The sequence below is a fragment of the Coturnix japonica genome, chromosome 1 (assembly GCF_054131305.1).
Source record: "Coturnix japonica strain WE chromosome 1, WE-NBRP24, whole genome shotgun sequence".
NCBI classification, from domain to species: domain Eukaryota; kingdom Metazoa; phylum Chordata; class Aves; order Galliformes; family Phasianidae; genus Coturnix; species Coturnix japonica.
In genome coordinates, this window is record NC_140663.1 from 59694626 (window position 1) to 59717597 (window position 22972).

General features: G+C 41.0%; 1 protein-coding gene across 2 annotated transcripts; it reads right to left on the reverse strand.

The window, feature by feature from the left end:
• Window positions 1-1150: 1150 nt before the first annotated feature.
• On the reverse strand, window positions 1151-19906 carry NT5DC3 (5'-nucleotidase domain containing 3). 2 transcript variants are annotated; one of them, XM_015867652.2, is made up of 14 exons: window positions 19704-19906; window positions 16842-17026; window positions 13298-13372; window positions 13163-13218; window positions 11041-11131; window positions 9618-9755; window positions 8967-9027; window positions 8639-8741; window positions 8398-8499; window positions 7321-7402; window positions 6882-6968; window positions 5335-5475; window positions 4948-5012; window positions 1151-4247 (listed from the first exon to the last, which is right to left on the reverse strand). In XM_015867652.2, exons 1-14 carry the CDS (start codon window positions 19888-19890, stop codon window positions 3986-3988), a joined length of 1635 nt encoding a protein of 544 aa, XP_015723138.2. In that variant the 5' UTR covers window positions 19891-19906; the 3' UTR covers window positions 1151-3985. The 2 variants fall into 2 exon arrangements, with proteins under 2 accessions (XP_015723138.2, XP_085397423.1); XM_085541297.1 differs by lacking the exon at window positions 13298-13372.
• Window positions 19907-22972: the final 3066 nt, after the last annotated feature.

A 22972-nucleotide genomic window follows, 5' to 3' on the forward strand; every position in this document is an offset into this window, starting at 1 on the left:
TGCGGCTCTGTGGCAACCTACAACCAGTGGCTGCGAAACAGAACACACGTGTTAAATCCGTAGCTTTAAACCAAAGCAATCCCCATAGTTTTTGCTAAGATATTTCTTTTGGTGTCAGTGCTCTTTCCTGTAAGAATTGCAACATCTGCCCCTGTTGCCTGACCCAGTGTTTCCAGCTCCCCTGAGTTTGGCTTATATCTCGTGTCACTCTGCAAAGGGCAATATTAAGCACAGCTGTACTTCTTCTAAAGTTGCTATATAAAAGAGTATCAAAATAGTAACACATTTGTACTTGAGCCATTTTTGTGATAAAGTAGCCAACTAAGATGGATGTACCCTGCAACCACATTCAGATCTTCAGGTCTGACAGAAGACATCTGCTTCTTCACATATGCTGCCCTTCAGCCAACGCTGTAACAGCAGCTGCTGTTTTTACCTTACCATTACAAGTGAATCAACCCCAAGTTTGACTGACAGAAACTACAAAACAGCAAGGAAAGGAAGATGCTATTGCTCAATGGCTGCAATGCTCACCTGCAGCACATTTGCCACGTGTGGAAAGGATAAGAGGAACCTTAAACTCATTGCAGTCTTTCAGCACCCAAAGGGAACCTGTAATCAGGAGGGGAGTAAACTCTTCAAAAGGACTGATAATACCAGGACAAGGGGAAATGGATTTAAGTAGAAAGAGGGTAGATTTAGTTTGGATGTTAGGGGGAAGTTCTTTACTAGGAGAGTGGTTAGGCCCTGGAACAGGCTGCCCAGGGAGGTTGTGGATGCCCCGTCCTTGGAGGTGTTCAAGACCAGGTTGGACGGGGCCCTGGGCAACCTGATCTAGTAAATGTGTATGTTTGGTGGCCCTGCCAGGCAGGGGGGCAGGAGCTCCATGATCCCTGAGGTCCCTTCCAACCCAGGTCATTCCATGATTCTGTGAAAGACAGCACTGCAAGGACACACTCATTCCCTCTGTGAATATCCCTGAGATACCTCCTGTCAGAATAAGCCAAGGCTGATGACAGCTATCAAGGACCATCAGGGGAACCTCATGTGTAAATATATGACTGAATGAAGTCCACAGACAGCAATATAATTCATGTTCCTTCCTTCTCCCACATTACCAAGAAAATTAACACTCACAAGGACCAGAAGATAAAGTCCAAGCATTTATTTTTGTAGTCATCAAATATCTTCATCACAAAATGTCTCCACAGTTCATTAAACTCTTCTTTTACCAGACTATTGATTCTCTTCTGAGTTTCTGATAGAAGAGGAAATAAAAGAAATTCTTCTTACTTCAGTGTTCCAATGAACTGTGCTCCCAAAAATGAACAGAAACAGACATCACCCTTTCAATGCATTCAGAAAATCTCTGAAGTCAGTAACAAAGGGTTCAAATAAATAATGCAGAGAACATAGAGGTATACAGCTCCAGTTCTTTGAAATCATTATAAAAATGCAAGACATTCTTTTAAAAGACTAACACTCTAGCAGTGAAAAATCAACGCTACATTTTAGGACTCCCACTTAAACTCATATTGCATATAGCTTTAAAAGAAGATAACTCTCCCATAATTAATTTTTTTGTCATGCAGTGCTGTTTATTCCAAGAAGTCATGCAATATAGACGAGGTTTATTTCAGCCAGCTGTTGTCAGGTAGCTTTGTACAGACATTGGATGGATTTCTAAGGTGAGAGAGGGAAACAACTGTGTCAAAGCAAAACAGGCAGCATGTGACAAACATCATCCAACCGTTCCTGGCTATCATGGGAAAACTGGGCAAACAAACTGAATCCTGGCCAGATTCCAAGGAATCGACATCAGAGCTTTAACCAAAGCATCATTAAATTCAATAATGCAGAACTGAGTAACAGTACTATTTATGATGGACATACGTTTTTTGTTTTAGTTTGAACAGTGCATTGAAATCTCTAGAACAAGGAAGGTGCTATATAGAGGAACACCAAGTTCACTTCTAGCTGAGCATGATGACGAGGAACCCAAGGCAAACTGGAGATGCTTCCATCCCCAAAGCTTAACTCACAGAAAAGCTTGTATTATCAAATCGTGCTAAATCTGTTGCACAGCCCCACCAGCACCTATCCTGATAAAGCCCAACTAAACTCTGCAATATCATCTTTCCTCTTCCCCCAGAACAGCAGGACTGTCAGATGAGCTCCCTCATTCCAGGTGCACTCATCTGTTTAAACACACACACTTCAGGAGTGTTGCATGTCAAGTCTGAAACAGGAGCACAAGGAAACCACAAACAGAAAACCCACAAGCACATCTCCAGGCTTTCAGACTGATTTCAAGCGTACAGGAAAACTGCATATGAAATTGTGCAGGCTAGATTAAAATACATTCATTACTTTGCAAATACGCTTTTAAAAACATTAAAGATATCGTACCTTGAATTCAGTACAGATCCGTACACGTAAGACAGGTTAAAAACATACAGGAAAACTTTTGGTCACCAAAAGCTTGTCTACCTGACAATCACAGTAGGAACCAAACGATGTCCTAAAATGAAATATATCAAACTCTGTGTGTATTTTGTTAACTGTCATGCTTTTAACAAAGGAAACCTTAACTAAAATCTGAAAGCCATTAAATCATTTATATGCTTTTTAAGATGGCTGGAGCGGGAAGCACCACTTAAAACAAAATACTAAAAAAGAAAGCTTTCTTTTGGATGCAGAGAAAAGAAAGCATCCCAATTTAAGAACAACCACATAGCAGTTCTATAAAGTGCCTGTTTGAGGAAACGCATCAACAGATGTTTTCCTTGTGCAAAATAGAGATTTTCAGCTCAAATCTTTGGAACATTTATGCCACCCAAAGTTTTGTTTTCATGCCTTCCTTCCAATTTTAGTAATTCAATAAAAACTTCTCACCTGCACGGTCAAAATTGTTTTGCTCGATACAAATTGTCCATTACCCCCAGTTCAGCTTTGGGGGTTTCAGCTAAAAAATAATGCCACCAGTTAACTCTGGTTTTGTTTTTCTTTCTTTATATACTTCTTCACCTTTCCCCCCCCCTCCCCAAACTCATTTACCCATTGTGCGTATGTATTATTGAATGCAGAAGCCCATTTCTGAAGGCTACATGAAACACATTCTCTCCAAGGGAGCTCCTAAACCGCATCGCATGCCACTGTAAGACACTTAGAAATGTAAAAAGCAGCATTTTGGATCGACCCAAAGTCTGATGGAATTCTGCTTTCACTTTAAAATGCACCCTGCTAGACCTCCTGAAATGGCTTTATTATCAGAGAGCGGATATTTAGTTAGTTTAAAAACTAAGAAAGAAACATGTCTAAAAGCAAACAGATGGAAGCTGAAGCAGCCCAAGCTTCCCATTACTGTCAGGCTTAGGCTCAGGTCCACATAGAGCCAAGCACAGATGTACGGTCAGGTAAAGAACCCAGCCACCTGAGCAAGCCTGTATGGCAGGCACCATAATGCAGCAGAGATGCACACACACACCATGCCAGTTGCATTAGTTACAGGTAACATGCCAGCTATAGTAACACAAAGTTAAAATCCTTACACCATCTACCTAAGTCTTACCATAAACTGGCTGGTAACTGCATATCACCGCATTACTAATACTGGATTTATGCTTCTGAGTGCCAAGAGTTATTGCAGACTGCAGCTAGAATTCTGAAGGAAGAGCAAACCTCTCTCTAAAGCACACAGCTGTAGATCCAAGTTTCAAATCAACAAAGGCAAACACCCTCAAATGTCAGCCTTTCCACCCACCCAAACCACAATTATTTTGGCAGTCTAGCATATCCTCTGTGTGTAAGAACAGGTTTTACATCTCTGAGCAGGAAGAGAGAAAATAAGTACTTTTCTTATGAGCACAAGTATGAATCACATCTAATCAAGGTAATGATTTAAGTGACTTAAAATACATCTATATTCCAAAAAATAAAATAAAATAAAATAAAAAGCCAATTTTGGAGAGAACAAGGCAAGTGCTTATTTGACCTGAACTGTTTCTTGTAGGAAGGGTATTCTGAATGTACCAGTGCACAGCTGGTCTGACCAGCCAGGAAGTTCATGCTGCAAAGGAGTCCTTCTTGGATAAAACGTGTAATCAGGCTCATAGTTCAAGAGACAACTCAGCGATGCCATGTAGATATCTGCAAATCTAGAGAGACGTCTGAGGAAGTAAGTGGGATTCTCATCTGTTCTGAATAAGCTTCCGAATTGTGCGTTGAAGAAATTCCTGTTCACTTCCCTGTCCCCCAAAAGAAAAAACAAAGAATGAAGGGAACACACTTGCACACATCTCTTTACACCAACTAGTTTTCAGAATCTGAAGCAAGCAATTCCTATAATCTGCCCTCTGTGTTACTCCATTGCCATTTGGCTTCAAACCACTTAAATGCACAGCCTAAGAAGTGCTTACATCTCCTGCACATACATGGCCCAGAAACAGTAATCACAGTAGAGAATAGAATAGCTCTGACACAGAGCTTGCTGGAGTTCGAGAAGCATCTGGGCAGTGCTTTCAGATACATGGTCTGATTTTTGGGTGGGCCTCTGTGGAGCCAGGAGTTGGACTCTAACCGTGTGGGTCCCTTCCAACTCAGGATATTCTACGATTCATTATTCCCCACTAAAAGCAGTGAGAAGTTGCTTCTTCAGAAAGATGGCATCTCAAGCTTTTACTTCTAGAAGTAGTAAAATAAGACTTCAGCCTTCATCTATATCCTAATGGCAACTATTTGTCCCAGAGATAAAAGCCTAAAAAATAAAGTTTAGTTTATCATACACAAAAAACTTAAGAGGAGTTAATTTGAAGACAAGTTTAATAGTCTTCACCAAGCTTTACTTATTTCATTTACTTTCAAGTTCTAGGGAAACCTGTGGAAAACACCACATCAAACTTTGCTATCATGAAGAATAATGCAAATAGTTTAACTCCTCTTTCTTACCTCATCTCCTTTCTTTCCTTCTTCCATTCTTCTAAAATCATTTGTGAATCAGGATCACGGTGAACCTGGAATGTGATGACAGGTAACAAAGGATATCCCCATCAGTGAAGCTGTCCATTAATACATGCTTATCAGCTAATAGGTCACTATACAAAAGTTAAAATGTTTTAATCAACTGAAAGCAGGAATCAATCCAGAGCAACCAGTAGAAAAAGATGTTAATATTATGACAAAACTGTTATCATTGCAAGTAACCACATTTATCTGCAGTTGAACCATGGAACTTCAGTGAGACAGAAGGTACTAACAACATCAATATCCAGCATTTAGAAACTTGGCTGGATCCCTTAAGCTATACAGAACTGATTACACATACACAGAACAAACCTGCATGTGTTCCAGTAATCCTGTCAGAGTTTGCAGCCAGGTCATGGTTTGAATGTACTTCTCTGTGTTCATGATTTTAATCTCTGATCGTAACTCTGGGATAATCGCACCAGTGCGCCAGCCATGCTTCAGGGTCAAATCCTATTTACCGAGAGGAAATAAAGATGCAATTAGCAAGAAAGAAAAAAGAACCCACTCACATCTGCTTAAACGCTGAAGAATTTGAACATTCTTTATTCCAAAGGGTATTAATTTAAATTAATTGCTTCTTCTGCATTAAGCAGACATTAAACTGCTGAACCTAGTTGTGCCAATATGCAATAGGTTTTAATTTTAAAGTATGTTCCAAATCCCATATTTTCACAGAGAATGACCATGAGTAGCTGCACATAAACACTAATTAATTAGGTTTAAAGGAAACAGTAGGAAATTCCTCTTACAGATGAGATCTCTTTTGCTGTCAGAAGCATCAAGGGGAAACTGTATGTTTCTAGCTATTCAAGTGTCCCCTGACGATTGCAAGGTGAGACAGCTGCTACCTGGCACAATGGAAGGAGCACAAAGAGCACAGAATTCTTCTTCCTTTGACTTGGAGCTCTCAGAAACACCCAGGCTTACTTTTCTTTTTAAAAGCAGACTGGGGCAAAAATATTTACATCTTCTGCTGAAACATGCTATCACCACGTTTCTGGCACTCACACTTGTAAAGGTATTTATATACAATCAATTATAGAACAGTTAAGAGATGGTAACTTATTTTGATGTGGCATCAACAAACAGCACATTTGCTGGTAAGGTAGTAAGGCGAACAGGGCTACAAACCTCACAGGATCTTGGGAAGAACATCAGCTTACCATTAGTGACAGAAGAATTGCCACCTATCATTCAAAACAGAAGTTCATTCAGTTCTTCCTATACTTGGTAACAAGTGTCATCTAGACCAGCTACATTCTGTACTTTGAAATGTCTGTGCTTACTTTCTACTACATCTGACACCAACAGTATCTGGACCAGAAGTACAAACTCCCATCCCCTTAGTGGTAGGACAAGGAGAATGGTTTTAAGCTCAAGGAGAGAAGGTTTAAACTGGATGTCATGGGGAAGTTTTTCACAGATAGAGTAGTGAGGAGCTGGCACAGGCTGTCCAGAGCGACTGTGGATGCCCCGTCCCTGGAGGAGTTCAAGACCAGGTTGGATGGGGCCATGGGCAGCCTGGTCTATACTAGTTCTGGTGGCTCTGCCTGTTGCACGGGGGTAAGAACTTGATGATCCTTGGGGTCCCTTCTAAACCAAGCCATTCTATGATTCTGTGAATCCCTGGCTGTAAGCAAGTTAAATGCTACAAAAGTCAGATGGAAAATATCATCAGCCTTCCGTGGCACCAGTTTTTTTTAATGCAAGAAAAGCAACTCTGCTTACTACCAACTCAGATTTTGTTGCATTCAGAAACTTCTCATTAAAGAGCATTTTACTGAATAACTGTGGAAGAAGAGAGGGGCACAAACAGACTCAGCTTTCATGCTGTTTCATGAGAGTAAGCTACTTACTGCCAAGTCGCTGTAGATGTGATCGCCAAAGTAGAGCACCTTAGAGCCCCTCCAACCAGTCAGCTTCAGAAATTCGTACAAGTTGCCCTACAGAAACAGCACATACATTGTGACAGCATGCAACTTGCACTATCACAGGCAAGAGAAAGGAATTCAGCATGCACTTAATTTTTCTATACCAAGAGTCTCACCCTCAGTTTACAGATTATGAATCCCAAATTTCGCATGTCATTTCAGCAGTACTTTTACTTTTCATACGCACTTTAAGAGACAAGTATACAGCAGGGATACAATACCAACAATCAACTCACACTACTTATGTTATTAATATAACCTTAAAAACTATTTCCAATTCTTTCTGATAGCTGAAGATGTTTGGGACTCTAGGAAATTGGTATTAAATCTGAACTGAAAGTGCAGGAAGTCACTGAAAGTTTACCTGTTTGTAGATCTGGCCTTTCTGCAGTTTATGGATTTTGTCCCAAAGCAACACTCCCCTTTCATTCACCTTCCGAAACGGTCTAGAATAGAATTATACATAATTGTTACACTACTGTGAAGTGTGATAGAATTCCTACAAGACCTCCACAAGGTCTGATCCCGATATGAAAAATACTCATCTTTCAAAAGGAAAACACTTTCTAGCAACTGAATATTTTGTAAGAGGAAAAGCAAAGTTCTAAAACTTCAGCTTTAGCCAGGTAAATGTTTCTATGCAGTATACTGATGACATCTATAACGGAGTTTAAGAGCAACTATTGAACTAAGGCAGGGAATCAGCCTCCCCAGACAGAGGGGGGAAAGTGTCAGTGATCTGCTATTAAGAAAAGAATGCAAAAAAAAGAATGAAAATACTTAAAATATTGCCCAGTATCTCACTTTGTACAACTGAATGACTGAGGAAGGCAGCACTGAACTGAGGGCTGGAAGGACATTAATACTGCCTTTGAAATTAAGCAGAAAACAGAGCAAAGGAGAAAAAAAAAATCCCATTTCTATGTCATTTTTGAAGTTGTAAGTACATAGAAAGGAATAGATCTTTTTCAAGTATCAGAAGTGCTTACACATTACAAATGCATTCACTTCACAGAACAAGCAGTCCAAATATTACAGCCTGTCAGCCAGTCTGCCCTTTAACTACTACATGTGACTAAACATAACCACTAGCAATAAAAACATTTCCAAATGAAGAGTAACTTCTGAAATGTACCAACAGCTCCCAAGTTTAGAGGAACATTTAACTAAACTACGTGCTAAGGTGTTAAAAACAGCCTCTATGGCTAACTCAGTCCAGGAGATTACACCTGTGCAGCTACTGGAACTTTCTCAGGTAAGAAACATTAAAATTTGGACTTCCAAAAAAAGGGTGCTCCTATATTCTGTAATGACCTTAAAACAGAATTTCATGAAATACAATTTTATTTTACATCATACCCAAGTTAAAATACTTCATATAACAAGCTTTATAGTCTTATACTGAACAAGCTGTTTGCAACTGCCTTTACTAAATACCGACCTTCGCTTATCATTGAAGAAGTTTGGCTTATCAGCCTGTACAATGACCACATCAAAGAGATCCCTCCAGTCCTTGCCAACTATGAACCTCATGCCTTTGTCCCTAAAAAGGGCAGAAGGTTATTAACAGCCAAGTATAACAGAAGTGCAACTGCTACTAGTGCAATGTAATAAATTACACTCAATTTCACCCTCCCCATCCTTTATAAACTGATAGTCGAACAGAAAATGACTTCACTTACACAAAGCTGCTGGGACTGTTTGTGATAAGAAACATCTTCTTGCCATGATCAGCCAGCTTAGCTAACACTGCACGAGTTTGTTCAGCATAACAGATATATTTCTCTGTGAGGATTAAGGAAAAAATGTTAATCTCAGCTTTCTCAAGTGAAGTTTTCTGTGTTCAACCAAGGGTTCCAAGCTTGAGGCTACTAGAAGCACTCTAGACAAATGGTAATTCCTCTTTCAAGCTTCACAATCTAGAAATCACAATCTTAAATAATATATTGATCATTCTGGCTTCCTTATCGAGGAAGAAAAGTCTTGACAGATGATGTCATTAGTACTTACCAATATCTGCTTCAATTGCTCTATACATTATTCCTTTGATGTGGACATCCCTGATTGAATCCTGTCAGGAAATCAACAGAGCACTGAAGAACTGAAAGATCTTTTCAAGTATGAAAAACTGCATAGTAATCATTTGCTTTTATAATAATAGCATTCCCTGAATTATATTTTCAGCTTCACAGAAATGCCACGTGGTATTCATTACGCATATAACACCAGTAGACAAAGTAAGCTTGTTCTTCTAGAAAACTCCTTCATACTTTCAAGAAGCATGAGATGGGCTTGTAATAACTGTGACAGAGACCTCAGAGAGTGTTTCCCCACAGCCTCTTGTAATTCCTGCTAGCAAGAAAAGTATAGCTTCAATAATAAGCAAAAGCTTTACTGACATATGAGAGCTTCTTCACTTTCCTCTTAGACAAACACCAAACCTATAGAAAAAATAACTACCACAGAACATGACGTTTAAAACAAATTGCCAAATTACTGCTTTTTTCCCCCAAGGTTTGCTATCACTGTGCTGAAGTTTACAGTTTTACAGCAATAACTACTCCATACAAAACCTAAAGCTGAGGTACTTCACTGCAATTAATGCAGCAGGATGAGTCTATACAAAACATATAGCTTCACCTAAATCTTCAAAGTTAGTACCTTGACATCTTTATACAGATGAACAGGCTCATAATCTATGTTGTTCTTCAGAAAATATTCATTCACACAAGAAAGGAGTGTCATCTCTGGCAAGGAAAATATATCCATGAATTGCTTCATTGTATTTCCTTGTGAGCTCTACAAATGAAAAAAAAAAGAAAAATGGTCCGACACTGATTCTCAAATTGGAACACTTCCATTAATAGGGAAAAAAATAAATCAGATTAATTGAAAATACTTAGCCTTTGCTACCATTCTTCTCACTGTATGAGGGTTTCTTTTGAATAATCAGACTTTCAATAAAGTAACTCTGATGAAAGCATTGGCTTTATTCTGAAAATCTACCATGAAGAATCATTGCTCAATATTTTATCTCAGGAGCAATAAAAGAGTGTTCAGCTAAATCAAAAGAAGCATTTAGTGACCACTTTGTGGATGCCTACAATTCTACAAGCAAACAGTATTGCTATGGGGCAAGGAGGAAGGGAATGTTTGGTTTGTTTTTTTATAAAATGCTAACAAGGACTGCAAAACAATTTGCCTTCCTGAAAAGAAACTGAATGCTGTATCTACAATAACCGTAAGAACAGACATTCACTCCACAAATGTTGTAAGTATAGTTAATTTTCATCTAATTAGAGGATCTCACTGTACAGGAATAAATATTTAAGAGGGCAAAGCAACCAGGTATCTTTCTTCAAAACAGAACACTGGTCAAGACTATAGAACAGTTGAGGCTAGAATGGATCTCTGGAGGCCACCTGGTCCAACTCTCTGCCCAAGCAGGGCCTACAGCAGGTTGTCCAAGATCACAGACAAGAGGCTTTGGAATACATCCAAGGAAATGACTCCATAATCTGTCTGGGAAACCTGTATCAGTGCTGTCACGCTCACACTTAAAAGAGAAAAAGCGTTTCCTGACATTCAGAGGGAACCACTTGTGTCTAAGTTTGTCCTGTCACCCTCCTTTTCAAGATCAACAGAATAATAGCACTGAAGACCAAGGCACCCTCTAGGAAGTTCCAGGCTTATATTCAGAACTATTGCAGCTGCTCTAGAGACCACAAGTGAGAATTACGTGGGAATTTTACGTTCAGTATGAAGGTAAGGCATCAGACATGGTTCACTTCACAGCCTTTATCGGACCTGCTGTGCAAGGGAGTAAGTCACTTGACTTTTCAGTATTCTACTTCTGTATGTATGACTGAGCAAGAGAACAGTAAAAAAAAATTAATGCAAGTAAGAGAAAATGGGTATTTGTCACATCAGAGAGGAAGCTTTGTATCTAACGCCATAAGTCAACCAGTTATTGAGGAAAACATAACAGTAGGAACAAGAACAAAATGTAAACCCTATGCCACTCCACTAAAAAAAGAAAACCACAAAGATAATTCCATCTGTAAACAGCAGTTAGTATTTTTACCTTTCCATAAAAGTCACTCATTTGTTCCAAGGGAACGTGGGAACCATCATACATTGCAATGACTTCTTCATCTGGGACAACACTGAGGCCTCTGGAGAACAATAAAAGGTTCAAAAGTCACACTAAAATTCTGAAGTAAATTACTGAATTAAAATCTATCAGATTAGCACTTAAATCTGGAGCTTACTGAAATACCAACCATGACACAAGAACACATTAGTCCAAGTTAAAACAGCATCTCTCCTTACAGAAGTAATATTTTAACTGGCTGACGCATGCCAAACGCATTCCAAATTTAAGTCTCTTACTTTCTTAAAAGGAAAAAAGGCTAATTAGTCTCCATTGTAACTCTGCCTGAAGGGTTTGAAGAAAGCAGTTAGAGCTTCCAGCTTCTTAAAGTAATTCCTCACTCTGCTTTCGTTTCTTAAAGCACTGATGATTTGATAGTGTGTAAACCAGACTATTCTGCATTATGACCTTGAAGATTCCAGGAAAGAAGAACACACACAACCCGTAAGCAAGAGTTTAAGCTGTACCAACAGTTTAGTTTCCCAAAATTTAAGATTACTTGAAGGATTGTTGACAAGTAATTAAAATATAGATGTACCACAACAATATCTTGTGTTGGAGCACCTAAAATGCTGAACATGTAAGTGGAAGGGGAGGACAGAGAAGTCAGATCATTTGGCCCTCTTCTTCAAGTCTATTTATGTTTGTGGGTTGTTTTGTTACGTTTTTTCCCCTGCAGCCTTGTAAGCAAGATAGTTTATTTCAGTGCCTCCTTTTCTTGGTCTCACCCCAAAGTGTTTAAACACTGAATAAGCCAGTGTTTCCATTATTAGAGTTAATATTAGGCTTGCAGAAGAAGGGCATAACATATAAGCTGCTGTGGTAGCAGAGGTCCACATCAACCAGCTCCCATTCTGCAGTTTTCAATGCTACATTGATTTACATATAGCTTCAGGCTACTGCTGGAAGAACTACAGCATTCAAGTTAGTATTGTACAAGAGCAAAGCAGTTGTCTACATTACAATATATTTAAAAAGTTACTCAGTGTCATTCACTCCACATCAAGAAACAGAAAGACATGCAACAAAACCATGAAATGTACACCATGCAATAATATCAGAATTAAGGATTGACTTCAGTTCTATTCTGCAGACAGCTATGCCAAATAGTACTTGAGTACTGCTAAGAAATGCCCTCTTAAATAAGCAGTATTTAAGTGCAAATCAAGAGAGAATAGAAACATATGCAAAATCCAGAGAGAAGACTTTTGGTAAAGCAATACATCAGTCTAAGAGACCCAGGGTCTTGACAAAGTTCACAGTCTAGCTGTAGAACTACTAAGTTTGTTTTATTCCACTCAAAACATAGTACTAAAAGCATCATAGCTCATCTAAAGTAGTGCTTCTATTCCAGCTTTTGGAAATGCGCATTATTAAAACGGTAACACAATTGCTCAAAATCTCTCAGTGCAAGGTCTCACACTTGGGCAAGTCCTACTATTTTCAGCAGTGTAATTAGCCTACAAATACACATGTGCAAGAAAGCAAAGCACAGAGACTGCCAATGGGACTTGAACTCAGCACACTCACTGAGCATCACTGTGTGGACACGAAGCGGTTGTGATTTGACTAAATCACACTTGCACGATAATGTGTGTAAACTTGAAAGCTCAGCGCAAACACGGCAAGACCTTTCAAGCGTATCTGCAGCCACGCTAAAGACACGCTAACGGGCACTCTGCAGCAATTGTTTACATTGAAAGCACCAGTGGAGAAGTCAGGGTATTTTTAGATGTCTTTCAGCACAATTTAACAGCCGGAAACAAAGTGACTCAGCACTATGTGACCAACCAGCTTGCCAGCATTACCAGCTTTGGACTGAGAAAATTAGCTGTACCGTATTGAGTTAGTAAATGCGTGCTAGTGTCTGTGTATGTACACAGGGGTGCAAAGAAGCCCCCTCCAGTAAGACTGCAATACTCATTCATGCCTGTGTTTTTTCAGTGCACTGCTCCTGATACAGGCCAAGGTACACACTAATAAAGGCAACTACAAGATTCAAAAAAAAGAGTATATTTGGTTTCTCATTAATGCAAGCAATCATTCTACCTACCTGTAAACTGTTCCTAGCTGAATGTAATGAAAAGCATCGATCTTCATTAATAATGCCTGGCAAGAAAAAAAAAAGTCAACGTTAATTGCATGTCAACTATCTGAAACTGAACTTAACAAAGATACCTATACATACCCGATGCACATCATAATGAAGTCCTCTTATTGCAAAATTTGGATCATAATCATACTTCCTTATTTCTGCGGGATACTAAGATAAGAGAAAAGGAAATGGATTTTCAATTATTTTAAGTAGAAAATTAAAAAATAAAAAAACCTGTTTCTGCATAATTTGATAAACCTATGGTTTATCTGCTTTTTATTCCTGCTAGCCATCTGAAGTGCTTTCAAATAAGTTGATGAGATTCATAGGAACATACAAGCCAATATTTTAAACCCAAGTCAAGTACAGCACTTGAACATCCACCTTTTAATTAACTGTGAACATCAATCTCATGATCAAAGAGATTTTAATACATATACCCATAAAAGTAAACTAAATTAACATTTTAATTGCTGAATTGCCTTGTACTCTGAATTTTTCCCACAAAATCAGCTTAGAAACAAAGGTCCCTTCCAACTCAAGGTATTCTATAAGGAACACTGAGTCCAACCCCTCAGCCCACACAGACCATATGTCTGAGTGTTGTCCAGGTGCTTCCTGAGCTCTGGCAGGACAAACAGAAGACAGCTCAGTGTACAAATTCAAGCTGCTCAATCTCATCCTAACAAATATTTCTGAAGACATTTGAGATCAGCAGTTTCAAACTACGGAACTATTCTTCCCAGGCACAGGATTGGAGCGTACAATAACGTCAGACTTCCTAATATGTTTGCTGCTTGTTAAGACTACAAGGCTGTAAAAGCACATCTACAATTAGTTATGCCTTTTCACTCGCAGGGGACTTCAAAAAAGCGATGTTGGTAAGAGTGCAGACCCCAGGAATTTCACATAGCATGTGGTACTACCAAACACCGCTGATGATCATCAGGACACGGCAGGCCCATAGGCACTTTGCACCCAGTCAGTGGTTTAATAGAACGGTGCAATTCAACAAAGGCTTAAAATCACCTTCTCCAAACAATCACCATGCTACATCTTAAAACAGATACATGTGAACATCTACAGTGTTAAAACCAGACTTGCATCTGTGTACATCCCAGGATCCATCACATATCAGATCCCAAAGCAAGGATGGTGTTGAATGCCACCCAAGTGAGTCACTTTAGAAAGGCATCACAGTGTCCCAGCTGTATTACTCCTGGAGGTTGCTCCACTTCCTTACACAGCCTCCATACTTAATATGGATGGCTTACAAGCCTGAGGGGGGAAAAAAAACACAGTGCCTCAATAGAGGCACTAGCCATTTTTAAACGCAGTATAATCCTAATTTTTCCAACAAGTTCTTAGCCTGTGTAGAAGAGCACTTGCTCTGCAACTGCTGCAGATAGGCACCTGTAAAGAAAACAGTCCTGTGCTTGGTATGAGCACAATCCTTTTCTTAGCTTCTCAACTGTTATCCCTTCTATTGGTTTCAGAGAACACAGAGGAGGCTCCTGATTTCAACAAAGAACTGAAAGCCTGAAGACTGTTTCTGAAGATGTGCAGAACAGGAAACATGAAGCAAGACAAGACAAGGGGAAAAAAAAACAAAAAAAAAACCACAGGAGAGGATATGGACTGTGATCAATTAAAGACCACAGTGTACTTCACATGCCTAAAGCAGCCACATCAAGAATAAGCAAGGAAAATTGACTTATTCAAGTTTCTGCATGCTTTGCTACTCCAATTTATTCTGACTGCAGGCTGTCTTTTGCACGTGTGCCAGTACACGCAAGCAAAAGACTAAGCCCAACCTGGCATACAAATTAAAGCCTCCTTACAAGCCAAACAAAATGATGATAAAAATAGCACTGTTTACTTATTCCCTCACCACCACTTTTGGTAGTGGTAATATGTACTATATGGACTAAATGGCAGTCTGAGAAAGGTGGCACGAGGCCCATACGTTGAGGAACACACAAACCCAAGATCAAGAGCTTACATTCCACACTTGCTGCCAACTGTGAGATGAGCATTAAATTCATGTTTATTCTTTCAAGCACGCTTTGAAATTCCACGTTTCCTACCATGTATTTCACAACTTTTGAGTAATTACCTTATACTGCCATGACCAAAACTGGTCACCTTCCATGCTCTGACAATCATAATCAACAATGCTAACATTAGGAAAAACCTCCAGACAATATCAAGATGATCATTAAGGAATTTGTATTAACAAAAACTGTTGTCCATCAAACTCCAAAAGATGATGTGGACGTGGCTCTGGGCAGCCTGGTCTAGGAGCTGGCAACCCTGCACATAGCAGGGGGTTGAAACCAGGTGATCATTGAGGCCCTTTTCAACCCAGGCCATTCTGTGACTCTATGATCATACACTTCAGTAAGCTGTCTCAGAAGGTAACCGGAGTTTCACTCACTACAGCGTGAGAGATTCTTACCGAAACAACAAACAGTACTAACTTTACTATCAGAATCCTTTCAAATAATAAAAACTGAGTAATATTTTTATTGTCTCCTTCTTGCTACTGTAAACGCCCTTCCAAGAACCAAGTCACTTTACTAAAGTGCATTTATTCATTCCACAGAAATTGCTACCAAGGCATGCCAGAATTTTAGGGGGATCAAATGTGTATGCTTCAAGTGCTCGTGAAGTTTTGTTTCTTCTTGCAGGGATATTTATAGATTATTTATATATAGCTCCTAACCTTTGGATTGAAACATGAATGGGTGGTGTTATTCTACTTTCAAACTTAGTTTGTTTAAGATAGACATAGAGTTTTATTAATTTAGTCCGTAGATTTCTTCCTTTTATTTGCCTGCAATTCCTACACCGCAGTTATTTATGCTTCCTCCAGTCCACACTTGCTTTACACCTTTTCCCTCCCATACCTTCAAGTTTTCCCTGCAACCTCTCAACATCTCCTTCCTGGCTTCCTGACATACAGCAACACCTCCCATCCCCAACCCACCTCCAAGCTGCCCAGATGTTGATGGGCAACTGATAGAAACACACCACTTGGCCAGGTAGCAGATAAACACTCCCTCTTAAGGGACCACTGAGCTGAGCACTTATTCAGGTCTCTTAGATCCAACCTCTGGTTACAGTGTCACTGCACACACTGCCCCTTTAGGTATCTGGGTTGAAATGCTGAAAGCATAGAAAGGCACCACAACAGTCACAGGCTTCGTAAGAAGACGGGATGAAAATGTTCTGTATGGAAATTCATCACTGCGTTCACAGAAGTGCATAAAACAATGAAAATAACTTTAAAGTTTCTTATATTTTGGGGGTGACTCCAATAACTGATAATCAGGTAAAAACAAACAAATAAACCCTATTGCTACAACCAAGTGGAAATTTAAAAAAAAAAAAAGAAAAAAAAAATCAAAGAAAACAAAATGTTCCTTGATTGTTGCCAGATTGTGCTCTGCTCAAAACTGCAGCTGAGAATAAATCAGGACTTCTGTGGTTTGTATGTTAGCTGTTGTACGAAATGTGTTACGAAGGAGCCAAGCCAGAGCTGAGGCATGAAAAGATGTTACATCTCCCTCAACTAGAAATGACCCATTATACTCTTCAATCATAAAATTATTGTAATCCCAATGACTTTACTTACCCTGTGCTCATTAATAAGAAGGTCTCGCGCAGCATTGAAGATCAATGTGTGCAGATGCTTAGAATAAAAGACCAATGTGTAGTCGTAATCAAAGCCATAGATTTCAATGTCTGACAGGCTCATTTCATTGTTTGAAAAAATAGCATCCGGGTTCAGCATGTTACTCATAATTGAAGGAACTAATTCTGGGAACAGAGGAGAGGGGGGAGAAAAAAGTTACACCAGCTTTGCAGTTTCTATAAGAAAACCATTAGCAATTTCTAAATATAGATAAACGAAGATGGAATCTATTAAACTGATTCATACTTATACATCATCAAACCCTCAACGAAATGACACTATTGAAAACGCTATCCCTACTTTGTCATTGACTCATAGTATTTATTTGAAGGCTTTCCTCAAACAGATCAAGTGAAACAGAAGATGCGTTTCTGGATCATGCTTAACAAAGAACCCCAGAATCAACACACAATGCTTTTGCTAACTCCATTAATTCATTTTTATTTACTAACTCCCTTGGAAATTCATGTTGGAGTTTGAGGAGTGGAGGGTTGTTATCACTGTTACTCTGAGCGCTTTGTCTTCTCTCATTATTTGGTCCAGGCTCTGCCTCAAAAACAGAGCTACCACTGTTTTAACCAGATGTTGTTAAATTTTTTGCCTGACCATATGAAGAGTACCACGCAACTCAATTTCTATCCATATGGATATATAGGTTGGATGTTAGGAACAATTTCTTCTTGGAAGGAGCGGTGCAGCAGTGGCACAGGCTGCCCAGGGAGGTGGTGCAGTCACCATCCCTGGAGGTGTTCAAGAGCCATGTGGATGTGGCACCAAGGGACGTGGTCTGTGGGGATGGGCTGGCAGTTGGACCAGGTGATCTTAATGGTCATATCTAACATCAGTTATTCTATATATGTATAGTTTAAGTGAACGCCACGCTCTTAAAACAGTTTAATAAGCATAGCAATGCATGCTTACCTTCCCATCAAGCCAGAAACTGAAAATACTCTGCTTACTCTCTTCCCACATACTTGATGTGTTTAAATCGCTTCAACTTTTAAGAGTACATTTCTCTTGATGTTCAGAAGTATACTGGGAAAGAAGACCCTTTACACCAAGCCTTAACTCTAAGGCCAAAATCAAAGTCATCATTAAAAACATTTGTATTTATTGGTTTAAATTTTGTTTTAGAACTTGCAAGAACAGCTTCGGGAGATTGTTGTCTTATTAAAAGCAAGTTCTCCTTCCTGTTCTTCCTGTATACTAACTTTATAATCCAGCCTTTGCTACAAGTGGGGGGAAAAAAGGGGAGCTTTCATCATAAAGCTGCACTTGGAAGGGTGACTTGAAGGAAACATGCCTGCTTATTTTCTATGTATAGGTGTAGAAGGAGGGACACCAGCTCTGAGGACACAGGACTCATCCATCATGACAGGAAACCAAAGCAATGAGACAGGCAGACATGGGTACTGCAGATCTTTTGGAAAGACAATGCTTCCTTGTTGAAAAACCTGACCAACTCCCAGGAAGGGAAGCAGCATTTCTTCCATAAAAGCAACGTGTAAAATCACTGCACAGGTGACAGGAAGGTACTGCAAGGAATTTAGAGATGGTCGGTATTTCAGTAATCTGAAGCCATTCAGCTTCAGACACGCACACCTGCTATTCACTGAGACAGAACAGCAGTTTCATGGTGTTTCCTTCCAAGTTTCGCATGAAGTGCAGCATCTCATTCACTGAGTAAGATAGTAGGAATAGCTGAAGCTGACATGCAAAGCTACATCCTTCATAAACAATCATTGGGGGGATTTAACAAAATAAGCCTCAACCAAAACATCGCCTCCTCCTGCCTCCAGTCATCACTTGTGGAAATACAGAGGATAATTGTCACACTTAATTGAAGGGAAAAAAAACAACAAAAATCAAGTGCAGTTTGACACGCTACTACTAAAACAAACACTCTTATTCTATACAAGAAGTTATGGCTCATTTAATTCCTTGCGGTCCTAACATGAGTATTAAGTGAACTTCCAAAGTGATGTTATTTAAACTATAACATAGGAACGGGTATTGTACTTTTTCAAACACCAATTGTGGTGGCAACACATTTTGAGCAGATATTTCACATACACACACACACACACCAAAAAAAAGCCACCACGCATTAACTAGCAGCTGCCTGAAAACAGACATCACACACAGCTCCTGGATTTTCCAGCTTGCAGACAGAACCTATAAAACTTGGATCAAAAAAGTCAGGGCACGTTAGTCATCTCAGCATCCCAGTGAAACAGAACTGTCAGATACTTGAAGCCATTTGGCAGTAATAAAGTATTCTGATTCTAAAAGCACTCCTCTCCCCTGCCACTGACCCACACCCACCTTAATGGTGCCCTACACTCTGACCTCAGCTCTGAAGCATTATAGGGTGTGGGTTGAGAAATAAAGATAATTCCAAAAGCAGGAAAGGAAAAAAGAAAGACTCAAAATAAAAAAAACACATTATCTCTCCTCTTCTTTTCCCTTCTCACACTATCCCAAGACTACAGTACCTCTCAGACATCTACAACACTGGCCTTATTTCACTGGTGCAACTGCCGGGCATAACAGACACAGCATTAGCAATATACTTCACGGTGCTTTTAATGGTTCTGTAGGCAAGATGAAATAAACTCAGCTAAAACTTCGCAAGTTTCAACTTTCCTGTGAGACAAGCCCACCGCAGCAGCCACCTCACACTGCTGGACTCCCTTTCTGAAGCCACTTTCCTGCACACAGCAGCAGCCATGCTCAGAGGGCAAACCCCAGCACGACCCAGCCGCTGGGTTTCGATCGCTCCCCGCCCCGTGCCCGTCTCACCCTTGGTGACCCTCTTGGCCTCCTTGTATCGCGACCACATGTAGCTCCTCATATCAGCGGGCGGCTGGCGCCGCTCCCGCTGCGGGGCGACGGTGCAATACGGAGCGGCAGCCGCGGGCAGGCCCCGACCCCGTCGTCCGCAGCCCGCCCGCCCCGCTGCCAGCACGGACCGCGCTACCGCTGCCATGCTCCACACCCGCCGCACCGCCACCGCCGCCGCCGGCTGAAGTCACTTCCTCGAGCTCCGCCCCGGGGCTGTGCCGAGGCTGGAGGCGGTCCCGAGCCGGCGGCAGGTAGCGCCGCCCGCCCCGCAGAGCAGGAGGCGTTGTCGCCTCACGGAGGAGCTGCGGGGCGGGGGAGAGGAGCGGCCAGTCCAATTCTACTTTAAATGATTAGAGCAGCCCTGAGGACAAGGATTTGGGAGTGTCGTTGGATGATTCAACATAAGCCAGCAATGTGTGCTTGCAGCCCAGAAGGCCAACCATATCCTAGGTTATGTGTATGTTTGGTGGCCCTGCCAGGCAGGGGAGTTGGAACTACATGATCCTTGAGGTCCCTTCCAACCCGGGTCATTCTGTGATTCTAGGTTGTATCAAGGGAGTGTGACCAGCAGGTTGAGGGATGTGGGTCTGCCCTCCTGCTCCACTCCAAGTGGAGACCCCACTTGGAGTACTTGCGTCCAGTTCAGGAACCCCAAACACAAAAAGGACATGGAGCTATTGGAGTGGGTCCAGAGGAGAGCCATGAAGATGATCAGAGTGCTGGAGGCACCTATGAGGACAGGGGGAAAGACGTTGGGCTCTTCAGCCTGGAGAAGGCCCTAAGGAGACCTGATAGAGCCCTTCCAGTACCTGAAGGAAAGTCTCTGGGGAAGGACTTTAATAAGGGCGTTGTCAGGGAGTTATCTAGATCAATCTATGTCCGTGACAGGGAGGGACAGTTGGCCTGTGGGCCACCCAGCCCACAGCTATTGGAAAGGGAAAAGAGAAAGGGGTAGGGAGATGGGAGCTGGGCTCGAGGAAACAAACAGAGCAGCGGCAATGATCTAAGGAGGAAAATTCATTTTACTATGATATCAGAATGCAAGATAACACAATATAATACAATCTAATTGAAACTGAGGCTAATAAGTAAAATAAGAGAGAGAGGTTTTCCTTAGACTGAGAAGCCCACTTTGGAAATGAGGGTGACACAGCTTGGAAGCACATCCACACCTGCTGCCAGGCAGTAAGTGAGAGCCAGTATCCCTTTCATGACATATTTCCCTCTCCGACCGTGAAAAATTACAAAAACCATGACATTCCACCCCTTATTCTACATTATTTCATCATGCTTAATATATATATATACACACAAAAAAACAATAATTAAAATGCATTAAACACACAGGTCTATATACACATATACACACAGAATTAATGACTGCACTACCCCCTTGTGGCACACATTGAACATCACCATCTTTCTGCATCAACCACCAAGTGCACCCAGGTCTCTGGGCAAAAACAGTTCCATGGAGAGGTTTGCCTTTTCCAGAGGCTGGACAGACCCAAAAAGCTTTTCCCACCATATTCTTTACATGTACTACAGGGACCTTATCTCCCTCTACAGTATGTAGGGGGCTGGATTGGGTAGGACCATCCAAATGCTGGGTGGTGAGACACTGGAACAGGCTTGTAGATGCTCCCACCTTTGCATTCAAGGCCAGGCTGAATGGGACTTTGACCAACCCTTCCAACTCTAACCATACAATGATTCTATGGATGAGAGGAAGTGGAGCTGGGATTTAGGGGTAGAGGCCCAACCCCGAGGTAGGTGTGTGGCTGCCCTCCTGCATGCCAAGGAGCCACGCTGGTCCAAATCTAGATGACAATCCCGTTCATAGTTTTTTGTGCAAAGTATGTTTCTTGTATTTAAGTCTGCTAGACTGAAAGCACTGCAGATGGGAAATCAAAATGGAGGTGAAGCTGAAGTACAGTGTTCCCTGCTATCATTAATAGTCTTTCATTAAACTTGCATCCAAGGTTTCTCAAACCTTCTGGCTAATGCCATGTTTGCTTCATGCTTTGTCAGAGTGGCACCTCTGAGCTCTGACCGTCTGTCATGTGACACATTAAACAACTTTAGAGATAAACAAGGAATAACACCTAATGATAAACACACCCATCTAGTATTATTGGCAGGGATTAACCATTTATGTGAATATAAATTGTTTTTATATTTATCCTTTTTTTAATATAAATCCATGGGGGATGGCTCCATCGTCCTGACAGGAGCCAAAGTTCCCTTGGTTACCATGGGATGGACCATCCCAAGTACCCCTGGGGTTTGAATTCTCAAATTTTCTTCTAATATTACTTTGTTGGGCTTGACTGCCCGAGGAATTTTGGATATTTCTTTATTTGTATGAACCCTCCCCAGTCAGTCCCAGGCTCCCAGTATCTTACTCCTGCAAGTCATACATCCATTAACAATCCCCTTTGCTATGTTATATACCCCTATACACATATAATTATTGGCAAACTGATCCACTAAGGCCTGAGTACCCCAATGTGTTTGTTCATGGAACCTCCGTAACACCCTCATAGCTACTGATTTTGGTAAAACCACCCATCCATCACATAGTATCCATTTCCCATTTCATTTTCCCGAATCCTCATTTGTATCATCTTTTCTTTTTCCACAGTCATAAAACAAAACAGGGGAAGAGGATCTGACCCACCCTTTGCAAACATAGCCGGGCAGTCCTCCCTTTTGGTCACCTCATATACACACATAAGAGCAGCCTTTTTGGCCTCTTGGTCAGCTAGGTTATTACCTCTAATTTGAGGATCCAGTCCTCGTTGGTGACCCCTTACATGCACTACTGCAATCTCCCTTGGTTCTCTGATAGCTTTTAAAACCTGAAGGATCAATTCCTGATGAATTAACCCCTTTCCCTGTGAATTTAAGTCCTCTCTCCTTCCATCACGATAAGGACAGACTCATAGGGTGAAACAAAAAGAAATCATTCTTAGATGTATTCCTGTATTCCTTCTTTAGTGAGGAGAGGCACAGAAAATAAACACAAGGGAAACAAAGAAGCACGATCAGAGGATGCGGCCGGTTTTCTTTCTGCCATTTCCACTCCGGTTTTGCCTCTCTGTCCCCTCCTCCGTTGGTACGGACGGGGCCCGGCGCCCCCTGGTGTCCCGGGGGGTTGGCGGAGCTCAGCGCCGCGGGGCGGTGCGGCGTGGAGGCCGGGCGATCCTTGTTGGGGCGGGGCCGGC

What these genes read in the sequence shown, in the direction of transcription:
- NT5DC3 (XM_015867652.2), bottom strand. Translation starts at nt 19,890, where the DNA reads ATGGCAGCGGTAGCGCGGTCCGTGCTGGCAGCGGGGCGGGCGGGCTGC. An exon ending in TTCATTATGATGTGCATCGG is followed by an intron (nt 13,219 to 13,297) that starts GTATGTATAGGT and finishes TTTTCTTGCCAG; the next exon opens with GCATTATTAATGAAGATCGA. An exon ending in ACATCTACAGCGACTTGGCA is followed by an intron (nt 5,476 to 6,881) that starts GTAAGTAGCTTA and finishes CTCGGTAAATAG; the next exon opens with GATTTGACCCTGAAGCATGG.